Source organism: Salvelinus namaycush, chromosome 18 (assembly GCF_016432855.1).
Source record: "Salvelinus namaycush isolate Seneca chromosome 18, SaNama_1.0, whole genome shotgun sequence".
NCBI lineage: Eukaryota > Metazoa > Chordata > Actinopteri > Salmoniformes > Salmonidae > Salvelinus > Salvelinus namaycush.
The window spans coordinates 25,294,105-25,318,538 of NC_052324.1; the positions used below are offsets into that span (position 1 = coordinate 25,294,105).

The 24,434-nt window shown below is 43.5% G+C and overlaps 1 protein-coding gene across 1 annotated transcript in view; it reads right to left on the bottom strand.

Annotated features, from left to right (window-relative positions):
- LOC120063262 (palmitoyltransferase ZDHHC8B-like) overlaps nt 1-24,434 on the bottom strand; it is a 114,114-nt gene that overhangs the window by 18,338 nt on the left and 71,342 nt on the right. The window contains exons 2-8 of the mRNA XM_039013525.1: nt 8,113-8,234; nt 5,556-5,713; nt 4,612-4,784; nt 4,174-4,276; nt 3,879-3,970; nt 2,770-2,905; nt 2,396-2,513 (exon numbers count right to left, since the gene is read on the bottom strand). Of these exons, the coding sequence (XP_038869453.1) occupies nt 2,396-2,513; nt 2,770-2,905; nt 3,879-3,970; nt 4,174-4,276; nt 4,612-4,784; nt 5,556-5,713; nt 8,113-8,234 (902 nt within the window). The remainder of the gene's footprint in view (nt 1-2,395; nt 2,514-2,769; nt 2,906-3,878; nt 3,971-4,173; nt 4,277-4,611; nt 4,785-5,555; nt 5,714-8,112; nt 8,235-24,434) is intronic.

Genomic DNA, 24,434 nt, shown 5'->3' on the forward strand with positions numbered 1-24,434 from the left:
AAGGGACTCAGGGGGTATGCTAATTTGGTAGAGCAGACCTAACTCACTCCATTAAATTAATCAAAACAGGAACATTTTACATTTGGCTAGAAATTCAAAAGGAAATGATCTTAACAGAGAAAAATGTCCTCCTGTGTGCTACCTATATCCCCCCACTAGAATCCCCATACTTTAATGAAGACAGCTTCTCCATCCTGGAAGGGGAAATCAATCATTTCCAGGCCCAGGGACATGTACTAGTCTGTGGAGACCTAAATGCCAGAACTGGACAAGAACCTGACACCCTCAGCACACAGGGGGACAAACACCTGCCTGGAGGTGACAGCATTCCTTCCCCCATATGCCCCCCTACCCACAACTATGACAACATAACCAACAAATACGGGTCATAACTCCTGCAGCTCTGTCGCACGCTGGGTATGTACATAGTCAATGGTAGGCTTCGAGGGGACTCCTATGGTAGGTACACCTATAGCTCATCTCTTGGCAGTAGTACTGTAGACTACTTTATCACTGACCTCAACCCAGAGTCTCTCAGAGCGTTCACAGTCAGCCCACTGACACCCCTGTCAGACCACAGCAAAATCACAGTCTACTTGAACAGAGCAATACTCAATCATGAGGCATCAAAGCCAAAGGAACTGAGTAATATTAAGAAATGCTGTAGATGGAAGGAATGTAGTTTGGAAACCTACCAAAAAACAATTAGGTAACAACAAATTCAATCCCTTTTAGACAACTTCCTGGATAAAACGTTCCACTGTAATAGTGAAGGTGTAAACTTGGCAGTAGAAAATCTTAACAGTATATTTGACCTCTCAGCTTCCCTATCAAATCTCAAATAGAAAACCGAAGAAAATTAACAACAATGACAAAATCTAAGAAAGAAATTGAGAAACCTGTCCAACCAAAAGCATAGAGACCCGGAAAACCTGAGTCGACGCCTTCACTATGGTGAATAACTAAAACAATACAGAAATACACTACGGAAAAAGAAGGAACAGCACGTCAGAAATCAGCTCAATGTAATTGAAGAATCCATAGACTAACCACTTCTGAGAAAATTGGAAAACACTAAACAAACAACAACACGAATAATTATCTATCCAAAATGGAGATGTATGGGTAAACCACTTCTCCAATCTTTTTGGCTCTATAACAAAGAACAAACAGCAAAAACATTATCAAATACAAATCTTAGAATCAACTATTAAAGACTACCAGAACCCACTGGATTCTCCAATTACCTTGAATGAGCTACAGGACAAAATAAAAACCCTCCAACCCAAAAAGGCCTGTGGTGTTGATGGTATCCTCAATGAAATGATCAAATATACAGACAACAAATTCCAATTGGCTATATTAAAACTCTTTAACATCATCCTTAGCTCTGGCATCTTCGCCAATATTTGGAAGCAAGGACTGATCACCCCAATCCACAAAAGTGGAGACAAATTTGACCCCAATAACTACCGTAGGATATGCATCAACAGCAACCTTGGGAAAATCCTCTGCATTATCATTAACAACAGACTTGTACATTTCCTAAGTGAAAACTATGGACTGAGCAAATGTCAAATTGGCTTTTCACCAAATTATCGTATGACAGACCACATATTCACAAACTAGAATTCTATTTGGCCCTAAACAGAGAGTATACAGTGGCAGAATACCTGACCACTGTGACTGACCCAAACTTAAGGAAAGCTTTGACTATGTACAGACTCAGTGAGCATAGCCTTGCTATTGAGAAAGGCCGCCGTAGGCAGACCTGGCTCTCAAGAGAAGACAGGCTATGCACACACTGCCCACAAAATGAGGTGGAAACTGAGCTGCACTTCCTAACCTCCTGCCCAATGTATGACCATATTAGACACATATTTCCCTCAGATTACACAGATCCACGAAATATTTGAAAACAAACCCGATTTTGATAAACTCCCATATCTACTGGGTGAAATACCACAGTGTGCCATCACAGCAGCAAGATGTGTGAGCTGTTGCCACAAGAAAATGTCAACCAGTGAAGAACAAACACCATTGTAAATATAACCCATATTTATGCTTATTATTTTCCCTTTTGTACTTTAACCATTTGTACATCGTTACAACAGAGTATATATACATAATATGACATTTGTAATGTCTTTATTCTTTTGGAACTTCTGTGAGTGTAATGTTTACTGTTCATTTTTATTGTTTATTTCACTTTTGTATACGACCTACCTCACCTGCTTTGGCAATGTTAACATATGTTTCCCATGCCAATAAAGCCCATTGAATTGAATTGAGAGCGAGAGAAGAGAGAAGAGAGGAGAGAGAGAGAGAGAAGAGAGGAGAGAGGAGAGAGAGAGAGGAGGATCGCAATGACTTTGCATAGATTGCCCATTATTACCTTCGCTTGACGTCAGCTGGCTCTTCAGCTGGTTGTAGCGGTCTGCTTTGGGAGGTAGCGGAGGCTGGGTGTCTAGGCCTTTGTCATCCACGGCCAGGCCATCCAGACTGATCTTGGACTGGACAGGGGAGATGACGAGGGGTTAAAAGTTGTCTTAAAAGGAACAGCAGGTGGAGGAACAGAACCAGGGATAGGCCAAGGGATATGACTGGGGGACAGGGTTAGGTGAATGGACTGGCTGGGAATAGTACAGCTGAAGAGCACTAGAAAGATGGCTAGGTGAAATATAGATAACAGGACTGGGAATAAAACCAGGAATAGGACATGGAACTAGAAATATAACTGTTGTATCTACTGAATGTACCGAAGCTTACTTTAGACTGGAGGATACTGGTGTGGAACCCGTTGTTGCTGACCTTGATGCTGATCTGTCTGTCAGAGAGGTCTGGTCTGATGAAGGGGGGCTGGATGGAGAAAGGGGGCTTCTTCCTGGGGTCCACACCATTGTACCTGTATAGAGGAGAGGAGAGACAACTCATCGTATGAGAGTTAGCCTGAGTCCCAGATCTGTTTGTACTGTCTTGCCAACTCCTGTGTTATTGTCAGGTGACATTGACATAGGATTTGGCAAGACTGCACAAACAGATCTAGGACTCAGGCTATATCGGAGTATGGGGCGAATTCAATGGTGGATGATGACTATAATAAAAACGTTTCAGTCCCCACCTGGGTATTGTTTATCTGTGGCTATGTATACTGTTAATTTTAGCAGTGTAATATCTCCCAAAAGGTCTCTTTAAATCAGGCTCTGGGGTCTGGCTGCTGAATGTGTGTTTGTGCTGTGCTTGATTTCCCCTTAACTGTAGTGTGATTCAGTTCTCCCAGCCATCTGCCTTCCTCTGGGGGTATAGGTGGCTTTCTCCAGGCAGAGAAAACACACACACACACACACACACACACACACACACACACACACACACACACACACACACACACACACACACACACACACACACCTCTTTGGACATTGCTGCAGTTCTATCTCAGCAGTCTACTTAGAATGACTACAGCAGAACAGGTACCATGGCAACCCCCTTGGTCTTGGTTACCGCTGAGCTTTTTTAAAAACATTTTATATTTTTCTCCCCAATTTCATGATTACGATCTTGTCTCATTGCTGCAACTCCCCAACAGGCTCGGGAGAGGTGAAGGTCGAGTCATGCGTCCTCATGCTCGCTTAACCCGGAAGCCAGAGGAAACACCGTTCAACTGACGACCGAAGTCAGACTGCAGGCACCCGGCCCGCTACAAGGAGTCGCTAGAGCGTGATGAGCCAAGTAAAGCACCCCCGGTCAAACCATCCTGTAACCCGGACGACGCTGGGCCGATTGTGACCGCTGACTTTTTATTGCCCGTCTATCCGGCTCCCACCACACACCACCCACACCCCCTGACCTACAGTAGGAAACCATGTCCTCCTTACCTGGGCGCCAGGGGAGCACACAGGACATACTTGATGTTGCCACAGCAACCCCGCGTGAAGGGATTTACTCCACCACGGAACTTGCCCGTCACCTGAGGAACAGAAGGCTTTGTTAGAATGGGTGAAGACGCAAGGACTGAACACACACACAGCTAGAACTAGCTAGCAGCTTTGATTTGGCAAGTGAAGCTGCAATGCTGATATTGTGTCCTGTGTGATACATGATAGAATGTACTGTATGTTTGTGAGTGTGTGTGTGTCTGGTTAAGCCGCTCTTAGCTGGGCCCCTTCTCACCTGTTCGTTAGTGGTACGACCTCTGGCGACAAGGACCATATGGAAGCCTGTCAGGCCCATGACTGGTATGAAGAAGAGCCCTGCTATACACATCACCACTAGACTTGATATACATAGTAAAGGAGAGCGCTAACGTTGTTAGGAGCCATTTTAGCAGCTGCAAGCCAACCTCCACTGCCACCAACGACTGTATGGCTGCCACGGAGCCATTCAGACAACTATTTTATTTTCTCTGTACAACAATCAAACATTATCACAATCCACCCGCAAGGATGTGATTGTCAACCCATAGAAAATGAGGGGGGTCCATTCTGGTGGTCCATTTTAATGATCAGACACACTTTTCCCCAGGGCCTTCAGAACAGAACACAAAAGGCCCTAGTTTTGATACAATAGAAGGTGAAATGAGATCCGGCTGGCGTCAGTGTGGAAGGATACGTGACGGTGGTGTACAACGTGCCCAGCTGCTCCATGTGGTGCAGCACGAACAGCAGGCCGAAGGAGAACACGCCCACCATGTGGATGCTTAGCGACAGCAGGAACAGGAAGAAGTAACGGTAGTTCCTACGCCCGATACAGTTGTTCACCCAGGGGCAGTGGTGGTCAAAGTCCTGAGGAGAGAGTGAGAGATGGGTGTTTAGGATGGTGGAGAGATACAGTTGTTCACCCCAGGGCAGTGCTGGTCAAAGTCCTGGGAAGGGACAGAGAGAGGTGGATGGGTGTTAGGAGATGGTCATAGGGTAGAGTGGAGATTAACAGGATCATACTACATGATAAAAGCTCTTCAGTGTATTCACACACTCCACAGAGATGTTTCAATCAATTCCATCATCTCTGATTGCATAACTCAGATTTCTAGAGTTTTTAGAAACATCTACTGTACTTTAGCTGACTTTGTTTTTGATTGTGGTTGAGGGTCTACTGAAGAACACAGAACCAGTGTAAGTAGTTTGACTGAAATATAGGAGGCTGCCTCACAACCTTCAGTTCAAAGTCAGATTTCAACTCTTTCATGGAGAGATAGACTGTATATGAAAGAGCGGTAGGCACAGCCGCATCAGTAGGCTACTGGGAGAGCAACACAGCTGGAGAGTGAGGCTTCAAATGGGAAAAACAAAGTTATGAAACCAATCTTCTGTTTTACTGAATGTTGCTTGGATGTGGTGGAAAAACATGATTGCAATCCACATAACATTGTTCACAGTATATGGACAGGTCTTATCTGTGAACATATACCATCAGTCAACTGTAGAGGTCACATATAGAAACAAGGCTAACACCACATTGAAATGTCAACGGCTGACAAATGAGCTAGAGTGTGGTGTCTGTCGGTCTGTGTCTGTCTGTGTCTGTGTCAGTGTGTCAGTCTGTGTCAGTCTTACCTCCACACAGTTGTCACACACACTGCAGTGAGAGCAGCGGGGCGGTCTGTAGAAGTGACAGGTGGCACACCATTTCATCCGGACCTGAATTCCTTTGATCTCTACATTCTTGTAGAGAGGTGCCCGGAAATCATCGTCCTTGTCCTCATCCTCATCCGCTGTCACAAGGGGAGAGATCACGTTAGCAGGCAAGTACACACACACACACACACACCCACAATCTGATTTATGATTGCATTTGACAGGGGCAACAGGAGGTAGACTTAAATTAAGCTAACTCCCATGGTTAGCTGTCTGTACAAATTTAAATTTTATAAACAATATGCATTTTGTAGCCCACATCTTTGGCATCAAATCTAAATTAAATGCATGTCACATACACAGTTTACAGCAGGTATAAAAGGTGCTAGGTCCCTCAACAATGCAGAACATTAATCAATAATAACAATGAAAAGAGTCAAGTAAAAAATAACAAGTAGAAGAAGTGATAGAAGAGGTAGTATGCATCGTAATAATGGACTGGATTTACAAATATAAAGTGGGCAGTGGAATCAATAGTATATAATGTGTGTGTGTGTGTGTGTGTGTGTGTGTGTGTGTGTGTGTGTGTGTGTGTACACATACATACATACATACATACATACATACATACATACATACATACATACATACATACATACATACATACATACATACATACATACATACATACATACATACATACATACATACATACATACATACATACATACATACATACATAGAAGTAAGTTTGAGTGTAAGGGTTGGTTAGATGTGTTTAACCATTACACAGTAATGGTTAAAGCCCAGAGGGCCTGCATTTGGATGGATGACAAAAAAAATGATCACATCAACTGCACACCCTACTCATTGGACTGCCACTCTCTTTCTGAACGAATACATTTCCAGAGTTTTTGTAGATCTTTGCACAATGGGCCACTTGACAATATTTCTATGTGAAGTGTATTGCTCTGGAGCAAGATAGGAAATCAAATGTGATGTCTTTCGGTTCATCAAAAAGCCCATTCAACCTGAAGGATGATCGTCATGGGATTCGTACACTTGGAACAACCACACACACACACACACACACACACACACACACACACACACACACACACACACACACACACACACACACACACACACACACACACACACACACACACACACACACACAATCCCACTGAGAGACTTCACAGTTGTTATGAGTTTTCAGACTCTTCAAATAGATTTAAAAGGTAACCAACTGGGAAACTGAATGTAAACATCTCCCCTGCAGTCTGCTCTTTAAAAACAATCCTCAGCAGACAAATTGATGAGAGGCTTTATCATCCAATAGACAATATACGCCTTTACATTTCAAGGCTTTACATTACAGAACAATAGAAGCCTTTACATTTGAACCTGGTAGTCACATTCAATGTACATACAGTACCAGTCAAAAGTATGGACACACCTACTTATTCAAGGGTTTTTCTTTATTTTTACTATTTTCTACATTGTAGAACAACAATTGTTTAACAGTTTTTTGGTTACTATATGATTCCATATGTGTTATTTCATAGTTTTCATGTCTTCACTATTATTCTAGACAGATGTAGAAAATAGTAAAAATAAAGAAAAACCCTGGAATGAGTAGGTGTGTCCATACTTTTGACTGGTACTGTACGTCATACACAGATTTACACCAATTGAAGAGAAAGGAATAAACTGTCAGATACAGCCTAGCTCTCTACAGCAGCGATGACAGCTCATGAGGATTGTATTGACAGGGTAGGATCTACGAAATATACCCCTGAGGCCATACCACTCTTAGAAGCAGGGATTTAACTGCAGTTTGTTTCTCCCCACACAGATACAGTCTGTGGAGGCAGGAGCAGTAGGATTATCCATGTGGCCACAGGCATCTCAATATAGTGGGCATGCGTTTCCCACTACTCTCTCTCTATAAAACTACAGCAACGTGAAACTAAAAAACTACGGCAGCTCTCCACTCCATCTCTACAACAACCACAGTAGGAGAGACCACTTCAGGAAGATACATGAACCTGGCTGTGTCATATGTGCTGTAACGATTATTACCTGTTTATGGGGGGACAAGTAGTTCTTAAAGTCCGGAGCTTATTATGTTACAAGCATGTTACAACCATAAGGTGTAAATGGGCCACATTCAACGATCATTACTAAACATAGGGGCCGGGCCATCCCCCAGGAGTGGATGACACACACACAGTGTTTCCCTTTCTTTACCATTACTAACAGCTGACTAACATCAAGTACTGCCAGTATTTTTTCTAAGGCAGCAGCAGTGGGACTCGTAACCTCAACCAGGGCTTGGTAGCCTGGTCACAGGCAGGTAAGTCATGCATAGCATGGTGCAGAGAGGGCCCAGTTATTAGCTAAAACAGGAGTTGTGGGCTAATGGGTACTGAAAAGACCCAGACAGAGAGAGAGAGTGAGAGACAGACAGACATAAAGAGAGAGAGACCCATTCATCTCATACAGACACTTTCAGTAGTAAAAGGGAACTGACCTTTTGGGAAGACTCCAGGGTCCATGAAAGTAGCCATGCTGAAGTTGGCCAGCACAAATAGGAAGACGACGCCATTGTAGAGAGGCACGGCGGGGGAGATCGTGTTGGTCAGCCAGGGGCACCTGGAGAGGAGAGAGGACAGCAGTTAGGAAACTCCATTCATAGTTCATTCATACATAGTGATATCTGAAGATTCAGAGATAGAAGGCGCACAATGAATGACACACAATTGCACAATTGGATGCGCACATATGCACCTACATAAATTCAGCAAAAAAAGAAACGTCCTCTCACTGTCAACTGCGTTTATTGTCAGCAAACATAACAAGTGAAAATATTTGTATGAACATAACAAAATTCAACAACTGAGACACAAACATGTGACTAACAGAAATGGAATAATGTGTCCCCGAACAAAGGTGGGGGGGGGTCAAAATCCAAAGTAACAGTCAGTATCTGGTGTGGCCACCAGTTGCATTAATACTGCAGTGCATCTCCTCCTCATGGACTGTGCCAGATTTGCCAGTTCTTGCTGTGAGATGTTACCTCACTCTTCCACCAAGGCACCTGCAAGTTCCCGGACATTTCTGGGGGGAATGGTCCTAGCCCTCACCCTCCAATGTTTGGATGTACCGATCCTGTGCAGGTGTTGTTACACGTGGTCTGCCACTGCGAGGACGATCAGCTGTCCGTCCTGTCTCCCTGCAGCGCTGTCTTAGGCGTCTCACAGTACGGACATTGCAATTTATTGCCCTGGCCAAATCTGCTGTCCTCATGCCTCCTTGCAGCATGCCTAAGGCACGTTCACGCAGATGAGCAGGGACCCTGGGCATCTTTCTTTTGGTGTTTTTCAGAGTCAGTAGAAAGGCCTCTTTAGTGTCCTAAGTTTTCATAACTGTGACCTTAATTGCCTACCGTCTGTAAGCCATTAGTGTCTTAACGACCGTTCCACAGGTGCAGGTTCATTAATTGTTTATGATTAATTGAACAAGCATGGGAAACAGTGTTTAAACCCTTTACAATGAAGATCTGTGAAGTTATTTGGATTTTTATTTATTATCTTTGAAAGACAGGGTCCTGAAAAAGGGGTGTTTCTTTTTTTGCTGAGTTTATATGTAAATATATGACAAATACTGATTCATACTGATAAGAGGATTGTAATCTGCCTGTGAAAAAAAAAATCTGCCTATGAAATGAGGGATGGAGGGGAGATGCAAATAGGTTACTGCTGCACCCCCCTCCTCCTCCATACCCACAATCATCACATCTACCACACACACACACACACATACACACAGTCATCAGCGGAAACAAGATTTTCAGTATCTTTAATCCTGCGCAAATGGGAAAACTATGCAAAAAGGAGGACACGGTGTAAACCTGGAATTGCTTCTTCGCCTCTTGAGATTCAGAAATATTAACAATGGCATCATCAGCCATACATGGAACATACCAGATCTTCTCTCAGCCTCAGATATAAAAGTCAATGAGAGATGATGACACATGAGGAAAGGGCTATACCGGGGTGCAGGGCTGAGCTATATTACAATGTCTAACATTTCCTGGAATTAGAGAGGGAGTTGCAGACAGACCGGGCATGGAGTCCAACAGACAGCTCGCATAGGCAGTGTGTTACCACTGTGGATGGTACACACTATCTCACTAAATCCTGGTTGAAAGATTCCTGGCATCAGGAGGGAATAAGCACAAAATCTGTGAATCCACCTACTGGGAGTTCTGGAAAACCTAGTCCAGGACTTAAACAGAATCACTAAGACATTTTGTGTGTCAAGCTTGATCTTATCCACAGGCTTATTTATCATCACATACTGTGAAATATGCAAAGATACCTGGAAAATGCTGCAATCAAGAATACCAAGTAATCCAATTTTTATCACTGCACACATTTTAATTGGATCCGTAGGTAGAAATGTCAAGACATTGTATGAGCCCAAAAAAGGTCTCTATGCCTCATTGCCCCCTGCAGGGTCTCCTTCTAGAGACCCACAATGCAGGGTGGTTAAGTGTACAGACAGACAGACAGACAGACAGACAGACAGACAGACAGACAGACAGACAGACAGACAGACAGACAGACAGACAGACAGACAGACAGACAGACAGACAGACAGACAGACAGACAGACAGACAGACAGACAGACAGACAGACAGACAGACAGACAGACAGACAGAGCTTTCTGTTGGTCTAAATGAGGGAGCGGTGTTAGTGTACACAACATGAATAAATTAAATGTCTCATGGGGAAGAGGCAGCGGTTTCGAGGAACCACCCTTCTTTGATCATGCCCGCTCAATCAGTGTTACTGCTTTACACACACACACAGTGCAAACAGACTATATGCACACACACGCACGCACACACAGAGCACCGATTTCCTGGCATCTGTTAATGGAGGTGATCCTCTCTCCATCTTGCCTCTTCCTTCCCCCTCTGCTCTGTTCAATTATTCAGAGTGGAGTGTGTACTGTAGGTAGGAGAATGGGATGCTGTGCTAGCAGGCCTGGGGGAGCATGGTGACTCAGTGATCCCCAGCACCCAGCCTCTGCTCTGGAGGAGGGCCAGTCAACCAGCCTCTGCTCTGGAGGAGGGCCAGTCAACCAGTAACACAGACCAGAAACACCACCTGTATCAGTGCCCATGTGGGTAGTCTGTTGCCACAGCTTCTGTGAGTATTGCAAAGCAAAGCTATATCATGTGGGTAATACCAAGAAGGTAGTGAAGGGAGAGAAAATCCTATAGGAGTACAGTCCACTGCGCGAATCTGCACTGCTTTCACCTAATAATCCCACTTGCCAAGTAGAAAAACAGCCAGTATTATACCTACCTACCTACAGTTGAAGTCGGAAGTTTACATACACCTTAGCCAAATACATTTAAACTGAGTTTTTCACAATTCCTGACATTTAATCCTAGAAAAATTCCCTGTTTTAGGTCAGTTAGGATCACCACTTTATTTTAAGAATGTGAAATGTCAGAATAATAGAAGAGAGAATGATTTATTTCAGCTTTTATTTCTTTCATCACATTCCCAGTGGGTCAGAAGTTTACATCCACTTAATTAGTATTTGGTAGCATTGCCTTTAAATTGTTTAACTTGGGTCAAACATTTTGGGTAGCCTTCCACAAGCTTCCCACAATAAGTTGGGTGAATTTTGGCCCATTCCTCCTGACAGAGCTGGTGTAACTGAGTCAGGTTTGCAGGCCTCCTTGCTCGCACGCGCTTTTTCAGTTCTGCCCACAAATTTTCTATGGGATTGAGGTCAGAGCTTTGTGATGGCCACTCCAATGCCTTAACTTCGTTGTCCTTAAGCTATTTTGCCACAACTTTGGAAGTATGCTTGGGGTCATTGTCCATTTGGATACCCATTTGCGACCAAGCTTTAACTTCCTGACTAATGTCTTGAGATGTTGCTTCAATATATCCACATAATTTTCCTTCCTCATGAGGCCATCTATTTTGTGAAGTGCACCAGTCCCTCCTGCAGCAAAACACCCCCACAACATGATGCTGCCAACCCCGTGCTTCACGGTTGGGATGGTGTTCTTCGGCTTGCAAGCCTCCCCCTTTTTCCTCCAAACATAACGATGGTCATTATGGCCAAACAGTTCTATTTTTGTTTCATCAGACCAGAGGACATTTCTCCAAAAAGTACGATCTTTGTCCCCATGTGCGGTTGCAAACCGTAGTCTGGCTTTTTTTATGGAGGTTTTGGAGCAGTGGCTTCTTCCTTGCTGAGCAGCCTTTCAGGTTATGTCAATATAGGACTCGTTTTACTGTGGATATAGATACTTTTGTACCTGTTTCCTCCAGCATATTCACAAGGTCCTTTTGCTGTTGTTCTGGGATTGATTTGCACTTTTCGCACCAAAGTACGTTCATCTCTAGGAGACAGAACGCTTCTCCTTCCTGAGCGGTATGACGGCTGCGTGGTCCCATGGTGTTTATACTTGCATACTATTGTTTGCACAGATGAACGTGGTACCTTCAGGCGTTTGGAAATTGCTCCCAAGGATGACCCAGACTTGCGGAGGTCAACAACAAAAAAGGTCTTGGCTGATTTCTTTTGATTTCCCCATGATGTCAAGCAAAGAGGCCTTGAAATACATCCACGGGTACACCTCCAATTGACTCAGGCTAATTGACATTATTTATCAAAAGCTTCTAAAGCCATGACATAATTTTCGGGAATTTTCCAAGCTGTTTAAAGGCACAGTCAACTAGTGTATTTAAACTTCTGACCCACTGGAATTGTTATTCAGTGAATTATAAGTGAAATAATCTGTCTGTAAATAATTGTTGGAAAAATTACTTGTGTCATGCATAAAGTAGATGTCCTAACCGACTTGCCAAAACTATAGTTTGTTAACAAGAAATTTGTGGAGTGGTTGAAAAACGAGTTTTAATGACTACAACCTAAGTGTATGTAAACTTCCGACTTCAACTGTACATACATACATACATAAATTCAGCAAAAAAAGAAACGTCCTCTCACTGTCAACTGCGTTTATTTTCAGCAAACTTAACGTGTAAATATTTGTATGAACATAACAAGATTCAACAACTGAGACATAAACTGAACAAGTTCCACAGACATGTGACTAACAGAAATGGAATAATGTGTCCCTGAACAAAGGGGGGGTCAAAATCAAAAGTAACAGTCAGTATCCGGTGTGGCCACCAGCTGCATTAAGTACTGCAGTGCAACTCCTCCTCATGGACTGCACCAGATTTGCCAGTTCTTGCTTTGAGATGTTACCCCACTCTTCCACCAAGGCACCTGCAAGTTCCCGGTCATTTATGGGGGGAATGGCCTTAGCCCTAGCCCTCCGATCCAACAGGTCCCAGACGTGCTCTATGGAATTGAGATCCGGGCTCATCGCTGGCCATGGCAGAACACTGATATTCCTGTCTTGCAGGAAATCACGCACAGAACAAGCAGTATGGCTGGTGGCATTGTCATGCTGGAGGGTCATGTCAGGATGAGCCTGCAGGAAAGGTAGCACATGAGGGAGGAGGATGTCTTCCCTGTAACGCACAGCATTGAGATTGCCTGTGTTAAGCTCATTCCTTCGGCGATAAACGCGAATCCGACCATCACCCCTGGTGAGACAAAACCGTGACTCGTCAGTGAAGAGCACTTTTTGCTAGTCCTGTCTGGTCCAGCGATGGTGGGTTTGTGCCCATAGGCGACGTTGTTGCCGGTGATGTCTGGTGAGGACCTGCCTTACAACAGGCCTACAAGCCCTCAGTCCAGCCTCTCTCAGCCTATTGCGGACAGTCTGAGCACTGATGGAGGGATTGTGCGTTCCTGGTGTAACTCGGGTAGTTGTTGTTGCCATCCTGTACCAGTCCCGCAAGTGTGATGTTTGGATGTACCGATCCTGTGCAGATGTTGTTACACGTGGTCTGCCACTGCGAAGATGATCAGCTGTCCGTCCTGTCTCCCTGTAGCGCTGTCTTCGGTGTCGCACAGTATGGACATTGCAATTTATTGCCCTGGCCACATCTGCTGTCCTCATGCCTCCTTGCAGCATGCCTAAGGCACGTTCACGCAGATGAGCAGGGACCCTGGGCATCTTTCTTTTGGTGTTTTTCAGAGTCAGTAGAAAGGCCTCTTTAGTGTCCTAAGTTTTCATAACTGTGACCGTAATTGCCTACCGTCTGTAAGCTGTTAGTGTCTTAACGACCGTTCCACAGGTGCATGTTCATTAATTGTTTATGGTTCATTGAACAAGCATGGGAAACAGTGTTTAAACCCTTTACAATGAAGATCTGTGAAGTTATTTGGATTTTTAAGAATTATATTTTAAAGACAGGGTCCTGAAAAAGGGACGTTTCTATTTTTGCTGAATTTAGAAACACACACACACAAAGCGCATTCGGAAAATATTCAAACCCCTTGACTTTTTCAACATTTCATTACAGCCTTATTCTAAAATGGATTGAATAAAAAAAAATCCTCAATCTACACACAATACCCCATAATGACGAAGTGAAAACAGGTTTTTAGAAATTTTTGCACATTTATTACAAATAAAAACAGAAATACCTTATTTACATAAGTATTCAGACCTTTTGCTTTGAGACTCGAAATTGAGCTCAGGTGCATCCTGTTTCCATTGATCATCCTTGAGATGTTTCTACAACTTGATTGGAGTCCACCTGTGCTAAATTCAATTGATTGGACATGACTAGGAAAGGCACACACCTGTCTATATAAGGTCCCACAGTTGACAGTGCATGTCAGAGCAAAAATCAAGCCACGAGGTTGAAGGAATTGTTCCTTAGAGCTCCGAGACAGGATTGTGTTGAGACACAGATCTGGGGAAGGGTACCAAAAAATCTGCAGTATTGAAGGTCCCTAAGAACACAGTGGCCTCCATCATTCTTAAATGGAAGAAGTTTGGAACCACCAAGACTCTTCCTAGAGCTGGCCGCACGGCCAAACTGGGCAATCGGGGGAGAAGGGCCTTGGTCAGGGAGGTGGCCAAGAACCCGATGGTCACTCTGACAGAGCTCTAGAGTTCCTCTGTGGAGATGGGAGAACCTTCCAGAAGGACAACCATCTCTGCAGCACTCCACCAATCAGGCCTTTATGGTAGAATGGCCAGACAGAAGCCACTCCTCAGTAAAAGGCACATGACAGCCCGCTTGGCACCTAAATGACTCTCAGACCATGAGAAACAAGATTCTCTGGTCTGATGAAACCAAGATTGAACTCTTTGTCCTAAATGCAAAGTGTCATGTCTGGAGGAAACCAGGCTCCATCCCTACAGTGAAGCATGGTGGTGACAGCAGCATGCTGTGGGAATGTTTTTCAGCGGCAGGGACTAGGAGACTAGTTAGGATCGAGGGAAAGATGAATGAAGCAAAGTACAGAGAGATCATTGATGAAAACCTGCTCCGCAGTGCTCAGGACCTCACACTGGGACGAAGGTTCACCTTCCAACAGGACAACGACCTTAAGCACACAACCAAGACCATACAGGAGTGGCTTCGGGATAAGTCTCTAAATGTCCTTGAGCCAGAACTTCAACCCGATCGGACCTGATCGGACTTCAACCCGATCGAACATCTCTGGGGAGACCTGAAAATAGCTGTGCAACGAAGCTCACCATCCAACCTGACAGAGCTTGAGAGGATCTGCAGAGAATAAGAATTTGTTTTTAACTGACTTGCCTAGTTAAATAAAGGCTAAATAAAGATAAGAATGGGAGAAACTCCCCAAATACAGGTGTGCCAAGCTTGTCGCGTCATACCGAAGACTCAAGGCTGTAATCCCTGCCAAAGGTGCTTCAAAAAAGTAGAGTAAAGGGAATACTTTTGTAAAAGTGATATTTAAAAAATATAGTAAATTTTTTAGCAAAAAATCTATAAACCTGTTTTTGCTTTGTCATTATGGAGTATTAATTAATAGATTAAATAGTGAAAAAAAATATTTCATCCATTTTAGAATAAGGCTGTAACGTAACAAAATGTTGAAAAAAATCAAGCGGTCTGAATACTTTCCGAATGCACTGTACATACATAGCCAGGGGCTTTAACTCACTGTCCATGGTGTTGGTGTGTTTGATGCTAGGGCTGTGGTGGTCATGAAATTTTGTCAGCCGGTTATTGTCATGCAAAAGTCTGCCTGTCTCATGGTAATTTTGCGTTAATTAACATAAACACATTTAGCAGCTTCAGGCCTCCACACATACAAGCTGCTGATGTGCCTTTGGAACATCTACATTTTAACAAGTCTAATAAATGAATTTAATATACACCATAACAATGAATCCATTATTTATTTTAGGTCTAAAGAAAATAAAATGTATTTCAGATTAACAGAATATGAGTCGGCCTACGTTGTTAGGCTATCTGGCTATGCGGCATGTCATAGGCTGAAGGCTTGTTCATTTAGCAGACAAGATATGCTTATAAGTCCCATGTTACTATGTTATATTATATGATTTTATAGTAAGAAGAATATAATTGAACTTCGCTGAATGAAATAGAAAGGATATTTTTCCCATTCTGGAGTGGCTGCGCATATGAAGGCTATGTTGAGTGTAAAAGTGATCATTTCAAACAGATCCTATAGGGTACGTTAGATTTAGAGTTATTTGGCAACTTTAGTTGCTAATGATACAAACCTTAGAATGTCTTAGAAATCAGAACATACAGTATTTGGGCTGCATGATGTGACTATAGGCTATTAATAATTTGAGAACATCGCAAAAAAGCTTGCACACTGTTCCTTGCCTCAGGCTGCACAGCTGTTCTCTCATCAAGTGATCATCCATCAGACTATTCTCAATGTAATATTGTCTTTACTAATACAGTACCAGTCAAAAGTTGTGACACACCTACTCATTCCAGGGTTTTCTTTAGTTTTACTATGTTCTACATTGTAGAATAATAGCGAAGACATGAAAACTATGAAATAACACATATGGAATCATGTAGTAACCAAAAAAAGTGTTAATCAAAATATATTTTATTTTTGAGATTCTTCAAAGTAGCCACCCTTTGTCTTGATGACAGCTTTGCACACTCTTGGCACTCTCTCAACCAGCTTCATGAGGTAGTCACCTGGAATGCATTTCAATTAACATGTGTGCCTTATTAAAAGTTAATTTGTGGTATTTATTTCCTTCTTAATGCGTTTGAGACAATCAGTTGTGTTGTGACAAGGTAGGGGTGGTATCCAGAAGATAGCTCTATTTGGTAAAAAACCAAGTCCATATTATGGCAAGAACAGCTCAAATAAGAAAAGAGAAACAACAGTCCATCAATACTTTAAGACATGAAGGTAAGTCAATATAAAACATTCCCTATTACTACGCTATTGAAAATCAAATACAAATGCACTACTGTAGGCTAACTCTAAGCTGCCTGACACAATCAATGAATCAACAGCGTCGCCTACGCCTATACATTCTTTCCCAGTATGCATAATAATACAGTCCACACTCAAAGGTGATTACTAGAACTAAAATTGTTTAATTTTAGAATATAGGCTAGACCAATTAAAGATATCTTAAATAAATAAAAAATTGGTTGGGGGGGTAACAGAACAGAGATCAACTAAGTTCTACAATGGTAGTTTGGGTGACAGTTTGGCTTCAATTTGGCTTCTAGGAGATGTTAGTTCGGCTTAAAATAAATTATCATGGAAAAGCAATACATTTTAGAAGCTGTTCCGCCTCCAATAAAATCCCAATTTCACGCTTGGTCTGTGAATGATGTGTTTTGCTCACAGTGATAAGAACAAGGAGTGAGTTACACAAAGCATAGTCATTCCAGCTGATAGGGGGCAGCATTTTCACTTTTGGATAAATAGCGTGCCCAATTTCAACTTCCTTCTACTCATCCCCAGAATATAAGATATCCATATTATTAGTATTTGGATAGAAAACACTATGAAGTTTCTAAAACGGTTTGAATCATGTCTGTAAGTATAACAGAACTTATGTAGCAGGCAAAACCCCGAGGACTAACCATTCATTTTCTTTTCTTTTTTAGGTCACCGTCTGTTCAATGAGATTTCATTGGGATACTAGATTTCTAATCACCCTGTTTTCAGTTCCTACCGCTTCCACTGGATGTCACCAGTCTTTGTAAATTGTTTGAGGTTATTCCTTTGTGCAATGAAGAAGTACTACCATCTGGAATCAATGTAAAGTTGTGTGTACTGTTTGAGAGTTGCGCAAGACTAGAAACGTAGCGTTAGTTTGTTGATCTCCTCTATTGAAAACAGATAGACCCGTCTTCAATTTGATCGATTATTAACGTTTACAAATACCTTAAGTTGTATTACACAAGTAGTTTGAAATGTTTTGGCAAAGTTTAGAGGTCATTTTTGAGATAATTTCTAGTGACGTTGCGCAAATTGGAAGCTGTTTTTTTCTGGATCAAACGCGCCAAATAAATGGACAATTTGGATATATATGGACGGAATTAATCGAACAAAAGGACCATTTGTGATGTTTATGGGACATATTGGAGTGCCAACAAAAGAATCTCGTCAAAGGTAAGGCATGATTTATATTTTATTTCTGCGTTTTGTGTCGTGTCTGCAGTGTTGAAATATGCTACTCTCTTTGTTTACTGTTGTGCTATCATCAGATAATAGCATCTTATGCTTTCGCCGAAAAGCCTTTTTGAAATCTGACATGTTGGCTGGATTCACAACGAGTGTAGCTTTAATTTGGTATCTTACATGTGTGATTTAATGAAAGTTTGATTTTTATATCATTTTTTAAAAAATTTGGCGCTCTCCATTTTCCCTGGGTATTGGCCAAGTGAGACGCAAGCGTCCCGCCTATCCCAGAGAGGTTTTAAGAGTACAGGAGCAGACCATGCAGTGGGTGGAGAATGTGACTCAGAGAGTAGGATACATAATTCAGGCCACAGACATTTGTTAATTAAGTGACAACAACAAATCACCATTGAACAATTATCAACGCCAATCACAAGTCTGTTTTACAGTAAACGTAAGCACAAAAATAGAGTAAAAGAAAAAAAAAAGTTGTCAAAAGTTTAAACAATGTTTTCCCTGTTTGGCGATGAGCTGAACCAAAAGGCCCACATCACACTGCTGCTGCCAAAAGTGTTCTAATGTAATGAGTCTGGTTCTAGAACCTGGGTACTGGGGAGGAAGAAGGCCTGCTGCAATCACCATGGTAATGAACCAGCCAGCCACCACAATGTGACTGGAAGGTAATGAGGAGTTAGGAGGCCGTTGGCCAGTCATCTGCATTCTACAGGACAGGCTGGCCAATCAGCCTTCAGCAGACAGGCTCATGGCTGGGTCCACAGGCCAGACCCGTAACCCAGACAACACACGGAACACAGATGAATCAGATGACAGGAATAAATGAAGATGAAAATCATATTTTATCATCGCCCTGACTTCTGAATACATCCTGCCAGTGCCATGGGAGAAAAAATAAGCAAGCAGTGAAGATTATAGAGAAATAAACCACACTTCCCCGGGCTAGCAGGCCCCGTTCATTACTAACACTCAGTCATATCCATCTATCAACAGCCAGCCAGCTAGTCTACAGGCAAGGACAGCTCTCTCTGGCAGCAGACCTCACTTTATCTTCATATGGGATCTCTCTGTAATATCAGAAACACCATGAGGATGTGCTGTTGCTGAACCTCTGCTGCTCTGTTCCTCCTCCCCATGGGGCAAAATGGCTCACATTATTAGAAAGTAACTTCTGACCATGAGGTGAATCTTAATTTCCACTAAGTCAAACTTTCACTTAGTCTCCCATTGACATCAATGCATAATTAAGTTAACATTTTACTTAAGTGGAAGCTAGGATTCGGCTTGGTCTTTACCTAGCTGAGTGAAGACCTGGTCCTGGACCAGAGCCAGAGAAGTCAATTAATCATAACACTTCTGTAACAGTTTGAGAGCTCGGGACTATAAGGTTCTATCTGCATTTTTATCCAAATTAACATAGCCTTGTTATGTTCAATGTTCTCTACCTACAGTACCAGTCAAAAGTTTGGACACACCTACTCATTCCAGGGTTTTTCTTTATTTTACTATTTTCTACATTGTAGAATAATAGTGAATACATCAAAACTATGAAATAACACATATGGAATCATGTAGTAACCAAAAAGTGTTAAACAAATCTAAATATATTTTATATTTGAGATTCTTCAAAGTAGCCACCCTTTGCCTTGATGACAGCTTTGCATGCTCTCAACCAGCTTACTGAGGTAGTCACCTGGAATGCAATTCAATTAACAAGTGTACCCTGTTAAAAGTTAACTTGTGGAATTTTTTTCCTTAACACGTTTGAGTCAAATAAGTTTTGTTGTGACAAGGTAGGGGTGGTATACAGAAGATGATCTTTTACCAAATAGGGCTAAGTTCATATTATGGCAAGATTCTAAAGATTCAAGTATTCTAAATACCCCAATTAATTTTAAGTTCAAAAGAATACAAGATACAAATTGCTGACACCACTCAAACCAATGGGAGTTCGGGACTTTAAAGCCAATTATATCAGAATCATATTTTTGCTGATAGAACCTTTTAGTTCCAAGATCTCGAGATGTTTAGATTGAGAGGATGGTCTGGCACTACTTCAGTCTTGTATAGTGTAACCCTGCAGCCTTACTCAACACTCAGATCCTGTCTACACTTGTTGTATTGATTGTAGCCAGATTAAATGCAATTGTTATTGGACGTTTCTGTCATAGCAAAGATGTACAAAAAACAATGATTAGATAGTGAGCTTTTCGGTCATCTTTGATGAAGTGTACAAACAATGCTCAAGGGATGAGCACCACACCACTAACATGCTCTAAATTCCATCTATGGGTGTTGGTTAAAATGTGGGGTTTCTGACAGCAAGCAATAGCTTCATCCTTAGAAATGCTTGATTCCTCAGAGCCCCTTCCCATTGTGAGCATTACTGTACCTCCCATATCCTCTCAGGCCTCACCTTTCTCCAGGAGGGGAACAATGCCCCTATTGAGGTCTACCCAAGGACATATCCTCACAAGCCTCACCCAGTGTCAGTTTAGGGACAATAAAGATATTCACATAATATAATCATCCCCACCTTAGCTCAGCGACATAGATATTCACATGATAGAACCTTATTTCAACTATACACTGGCAGACTCCAATTGGTGTTTGTCAGTATCGTTCTTGCGTATTAAGATCGAGTCTATACAATTATAAAATCCTGTCAACTGCGAACTGGCACGTCAGCCGAAGCACAGAACAATCCCTGCTTTGAAAACTCAGCTGATCACGAATAGAACACAGATCTTCAGCGTGATAGGTTTGAGTTAGTTGATAACGCTAAATGTGAAAGAACATTTCCAACCAATCTAACTGAAATCTTTTCTCACAGTAATGGAAAACATATAAGTGGAAAAAAACAAGATTTGAGCGGAAAGCTGCCGGCTTTGAAGCTCCTTTTATCTGCTGGAGTGGTTCTGGGAGGGGGAAATGTGCGAGGGCAACGTCTGAGAAACCATCAAAGGGAATCGAGAATCAATCTGGAGTGCTTTCTGTATGCTTCATCTGAAATAAAAATAGAAACAGAAACAGCGGCAGCTAGGTATGACTTGGCACCTCAGACCAAACACTGAGGATGAAACGACAGACATATTAACTACGTTTGGCTCTATTGTGACTAGATGAATCAGAAAACAATCATCAAATCACAAATTTAAATGCATAGTAACATCCCTTGCCCATTGTTAGTGAGGGCATTTTTGAGTGTGGCGCTACTCTTGCATTGGGCAGAGAGAGAAGAGCTTGTGGGGTTATTGCATGTTTCCACTCTTCCAGTCTGTCTGTCTGTGAGATTGTGCTCTCATTAATTAAAGTGTTAGTTAGGGTCATCCCAGTGAGCTGCAGATGGAGACCACGTGTTGCTCCAGACTACCCACTGATCCCTCATGTCCTGAGATGGCCAGGCTCAGGCCTCGCCACCCTACCAACCCACAGGGATAGCCAGGCTCAGACCTCGCCACCCTACCAACCCACAGGGATAGCCAGGCTCAGACCTCACCACCCTACCAACCCACAGGGATAGCCAGGCTCAGACCTCACCACCCTACCAACCCACAGGGATAGCCAGGCTCAGGCCTCGCCCCCCTACCAACCCACAGGGATAGCCAGGCTCAGACCTCGCCACCCTACCAACCCACAGGGATAGCCAGGCTCAGACCTCGCCACCCTACCAACCCACAGGGATAGCCAGGCTCAGACCTCGCCACCCTACCAACCCACAGGGATAGCCAGGCTCAGACCTCGCCACCCTACCAACCCACAGGGATAGCCAGGCTCAGACCTCGCCACCCTACCAACCCACAGGGATAGCCAGGCTCAGACCTCGCCACCCTACCAACCCACAGGGATAGCCAGGCTCAGACCTCGCCACCCTACCAACCCACAGGGATAGCCAGGCTCAGACCTCACCACCCTACCAACCCACAGGGATAGCCAGGCTCAGACCTCACCACCCTACCAACCCACAGGGATAGCCAGGCTCAGACCTCACCACCCTACCAACCCACAGGGATAGCCAGGCTCAGACCTCACCACCCTACCAACCCACAGGGATAGCCAGGCTCAGACCTCACCACCCTACCAACCCACAGGGATAGCCAGGCTCAGACCTCACCACCCTACCAACCCACAGGGATAGCCAGGCTCAGACCTCGCCACCCTACCAACCCACAGGGATAGCCAGGCTCAGACCTCGCCACCCTACCAACCCACAGGGATAGCCAGGCTCAGACCTCACCACCCTACCAACCCACAGGGATAGCCAGGCTCAGACCTCGCCACCCTATCAACCCACAGGGATAGCCAGGCTCAGACCTCGCCACCCTACCAACCCACAGGGATAGCCAGGCTCAGACCTCACCACCCTACCAACCCACAGGGATAGCCAGGCTCAGACCTCGCCACCCTACCAACCCACAGGGATAGCCAGGCTCAGACCTCACCACCCTACCAGCCCACAGGGATAGCCAGGCTCAGACCTCACCACCCTACCAACCCACAGGGATAGCCAGGCTCAGACCTCACCACCCTACCAACCCACAGGGATAGCCAGGCTCAGGCCTCGCCACCCTACCAACCATGAAGCGCAGCACTGATGTTATCTTCCTCTCATAATCAGGGACAGATTCAGACCTGAGCGATCAGGTGATTAGACGGAATCTTAGGCCAATCAAAAATAAAACCAGCAGCCGCAGTACTAGGGACCACAAGCCGACCTTGAATACCCCTGAATATTCCCGAATACCCCTGGATACCCCTGAATAACCCTGGCTGCAATAGCGTCCTGCAATCTCAATCCCAGCTCTTTCAAATCATCAAACCTCTCTTTTTCATCAGTCTCATCTCCACAAACAGATCTTTTCCCACCATCAAGCAGGAAAAAAGAGAGAAAGAGAGCTTTTGCCTTATTTAAGTTATTTTCACTAGTAGTCGAACTCTCACTAACTCTCAGTGGTCAGATAACTCAGTCTTCACATCACAGGGTGTAGGAGCAGCAGCGGCCCTGCTCACTGTGGCCCCGAGAGCTTGCTTTGTGTCTCTAATGCATGCACACTTCTGAGACAAACCACTCTGCGCTTACACACTTCACTTAGTATTCCACACACACCAACAGTCCCGCTGTCAATGGAGACAGCATAGATGAAAACAACCTGTAAAATAACTGGTGACAGCAGGTCATACAAGAAGCGATTTTGCTGAAGGTAGGATGGTAAGGTGAGGAGCAGAAGATGAGGCGAGGAGCAGAGTTTGTTTACTTGTGAGATAGCTAGGTATCGGAAGCTCGTTATTATGCTTGAAATGGCTTTCAGATGAATATAAATGACTGAACCTGGAGCCATTTGAGATACTTTGACTGATTAAACATCCACTTCAGCTATGTATACAAAAGACGAGAGAGAGAGAGAGAGAGAAAGCCTTGGCTAAAGGCTGTTGCTCTATGACTATGAGCTGAAATGAGAACCTGTGCTGCTGTCGCTGCTAAAGAGAGCACACTGTATTACATGGGAGGTAAAAGCAATTACATTTACATAATTACATAACAGCCGTATTTGAGACTAAATAAAATGCTTTGCACTGTTGATCTTTATGTCCTGTATTTGCATATTCATTACCAACTTTCATCAACTGTAGAGGAAAAAATAAAATACTGTAACTTGAGGCTATTTCAATACCCTTCAAACTCGTGTTTTTTTCAAGTAATCTTAAACTAATTCTTATCACACGATAACACACAGATGTATTATACATGAGATATTGTTGGCACCTCAGCCTATAGGGAACATGTTTGTCATTTCCACAGTGGACAAGTACCTCAACATGCTAATGTGTGTGTGTAGGCCTGCTGGACATGGTGAGCATTATGTGGAGACTCAAGTGTGTGTTAGGTCCACACTCACCACAGCACTGTGGCCCCTAGGGTCTCCACGTCCACGTCTATAGGGACTGAGTCATCCATGATGAGAATATGGCAGCAGCAGCAGTACGGGGGAGGAGGAGGAGGGTGAGGACACAGCACCCCCCCTCTGAGCACCCTACCCACTCCCCATAAGCTGCTCAGCTTCCCCTGGCCCACGACACAGTAAGCACCACAGGGGGGCTGGGACATAACCAGCCTTGCAATTACTCACACACACACACCTTGTAGAGACATTCCACTGACCCTCTTCTGCAAGACACATAACAGCCCCTGTTTCCCTGATGAAATTAAACAAACAACATCCTCTTGTAAGTAATAAACATGGCAAACAATGTCACTTAACC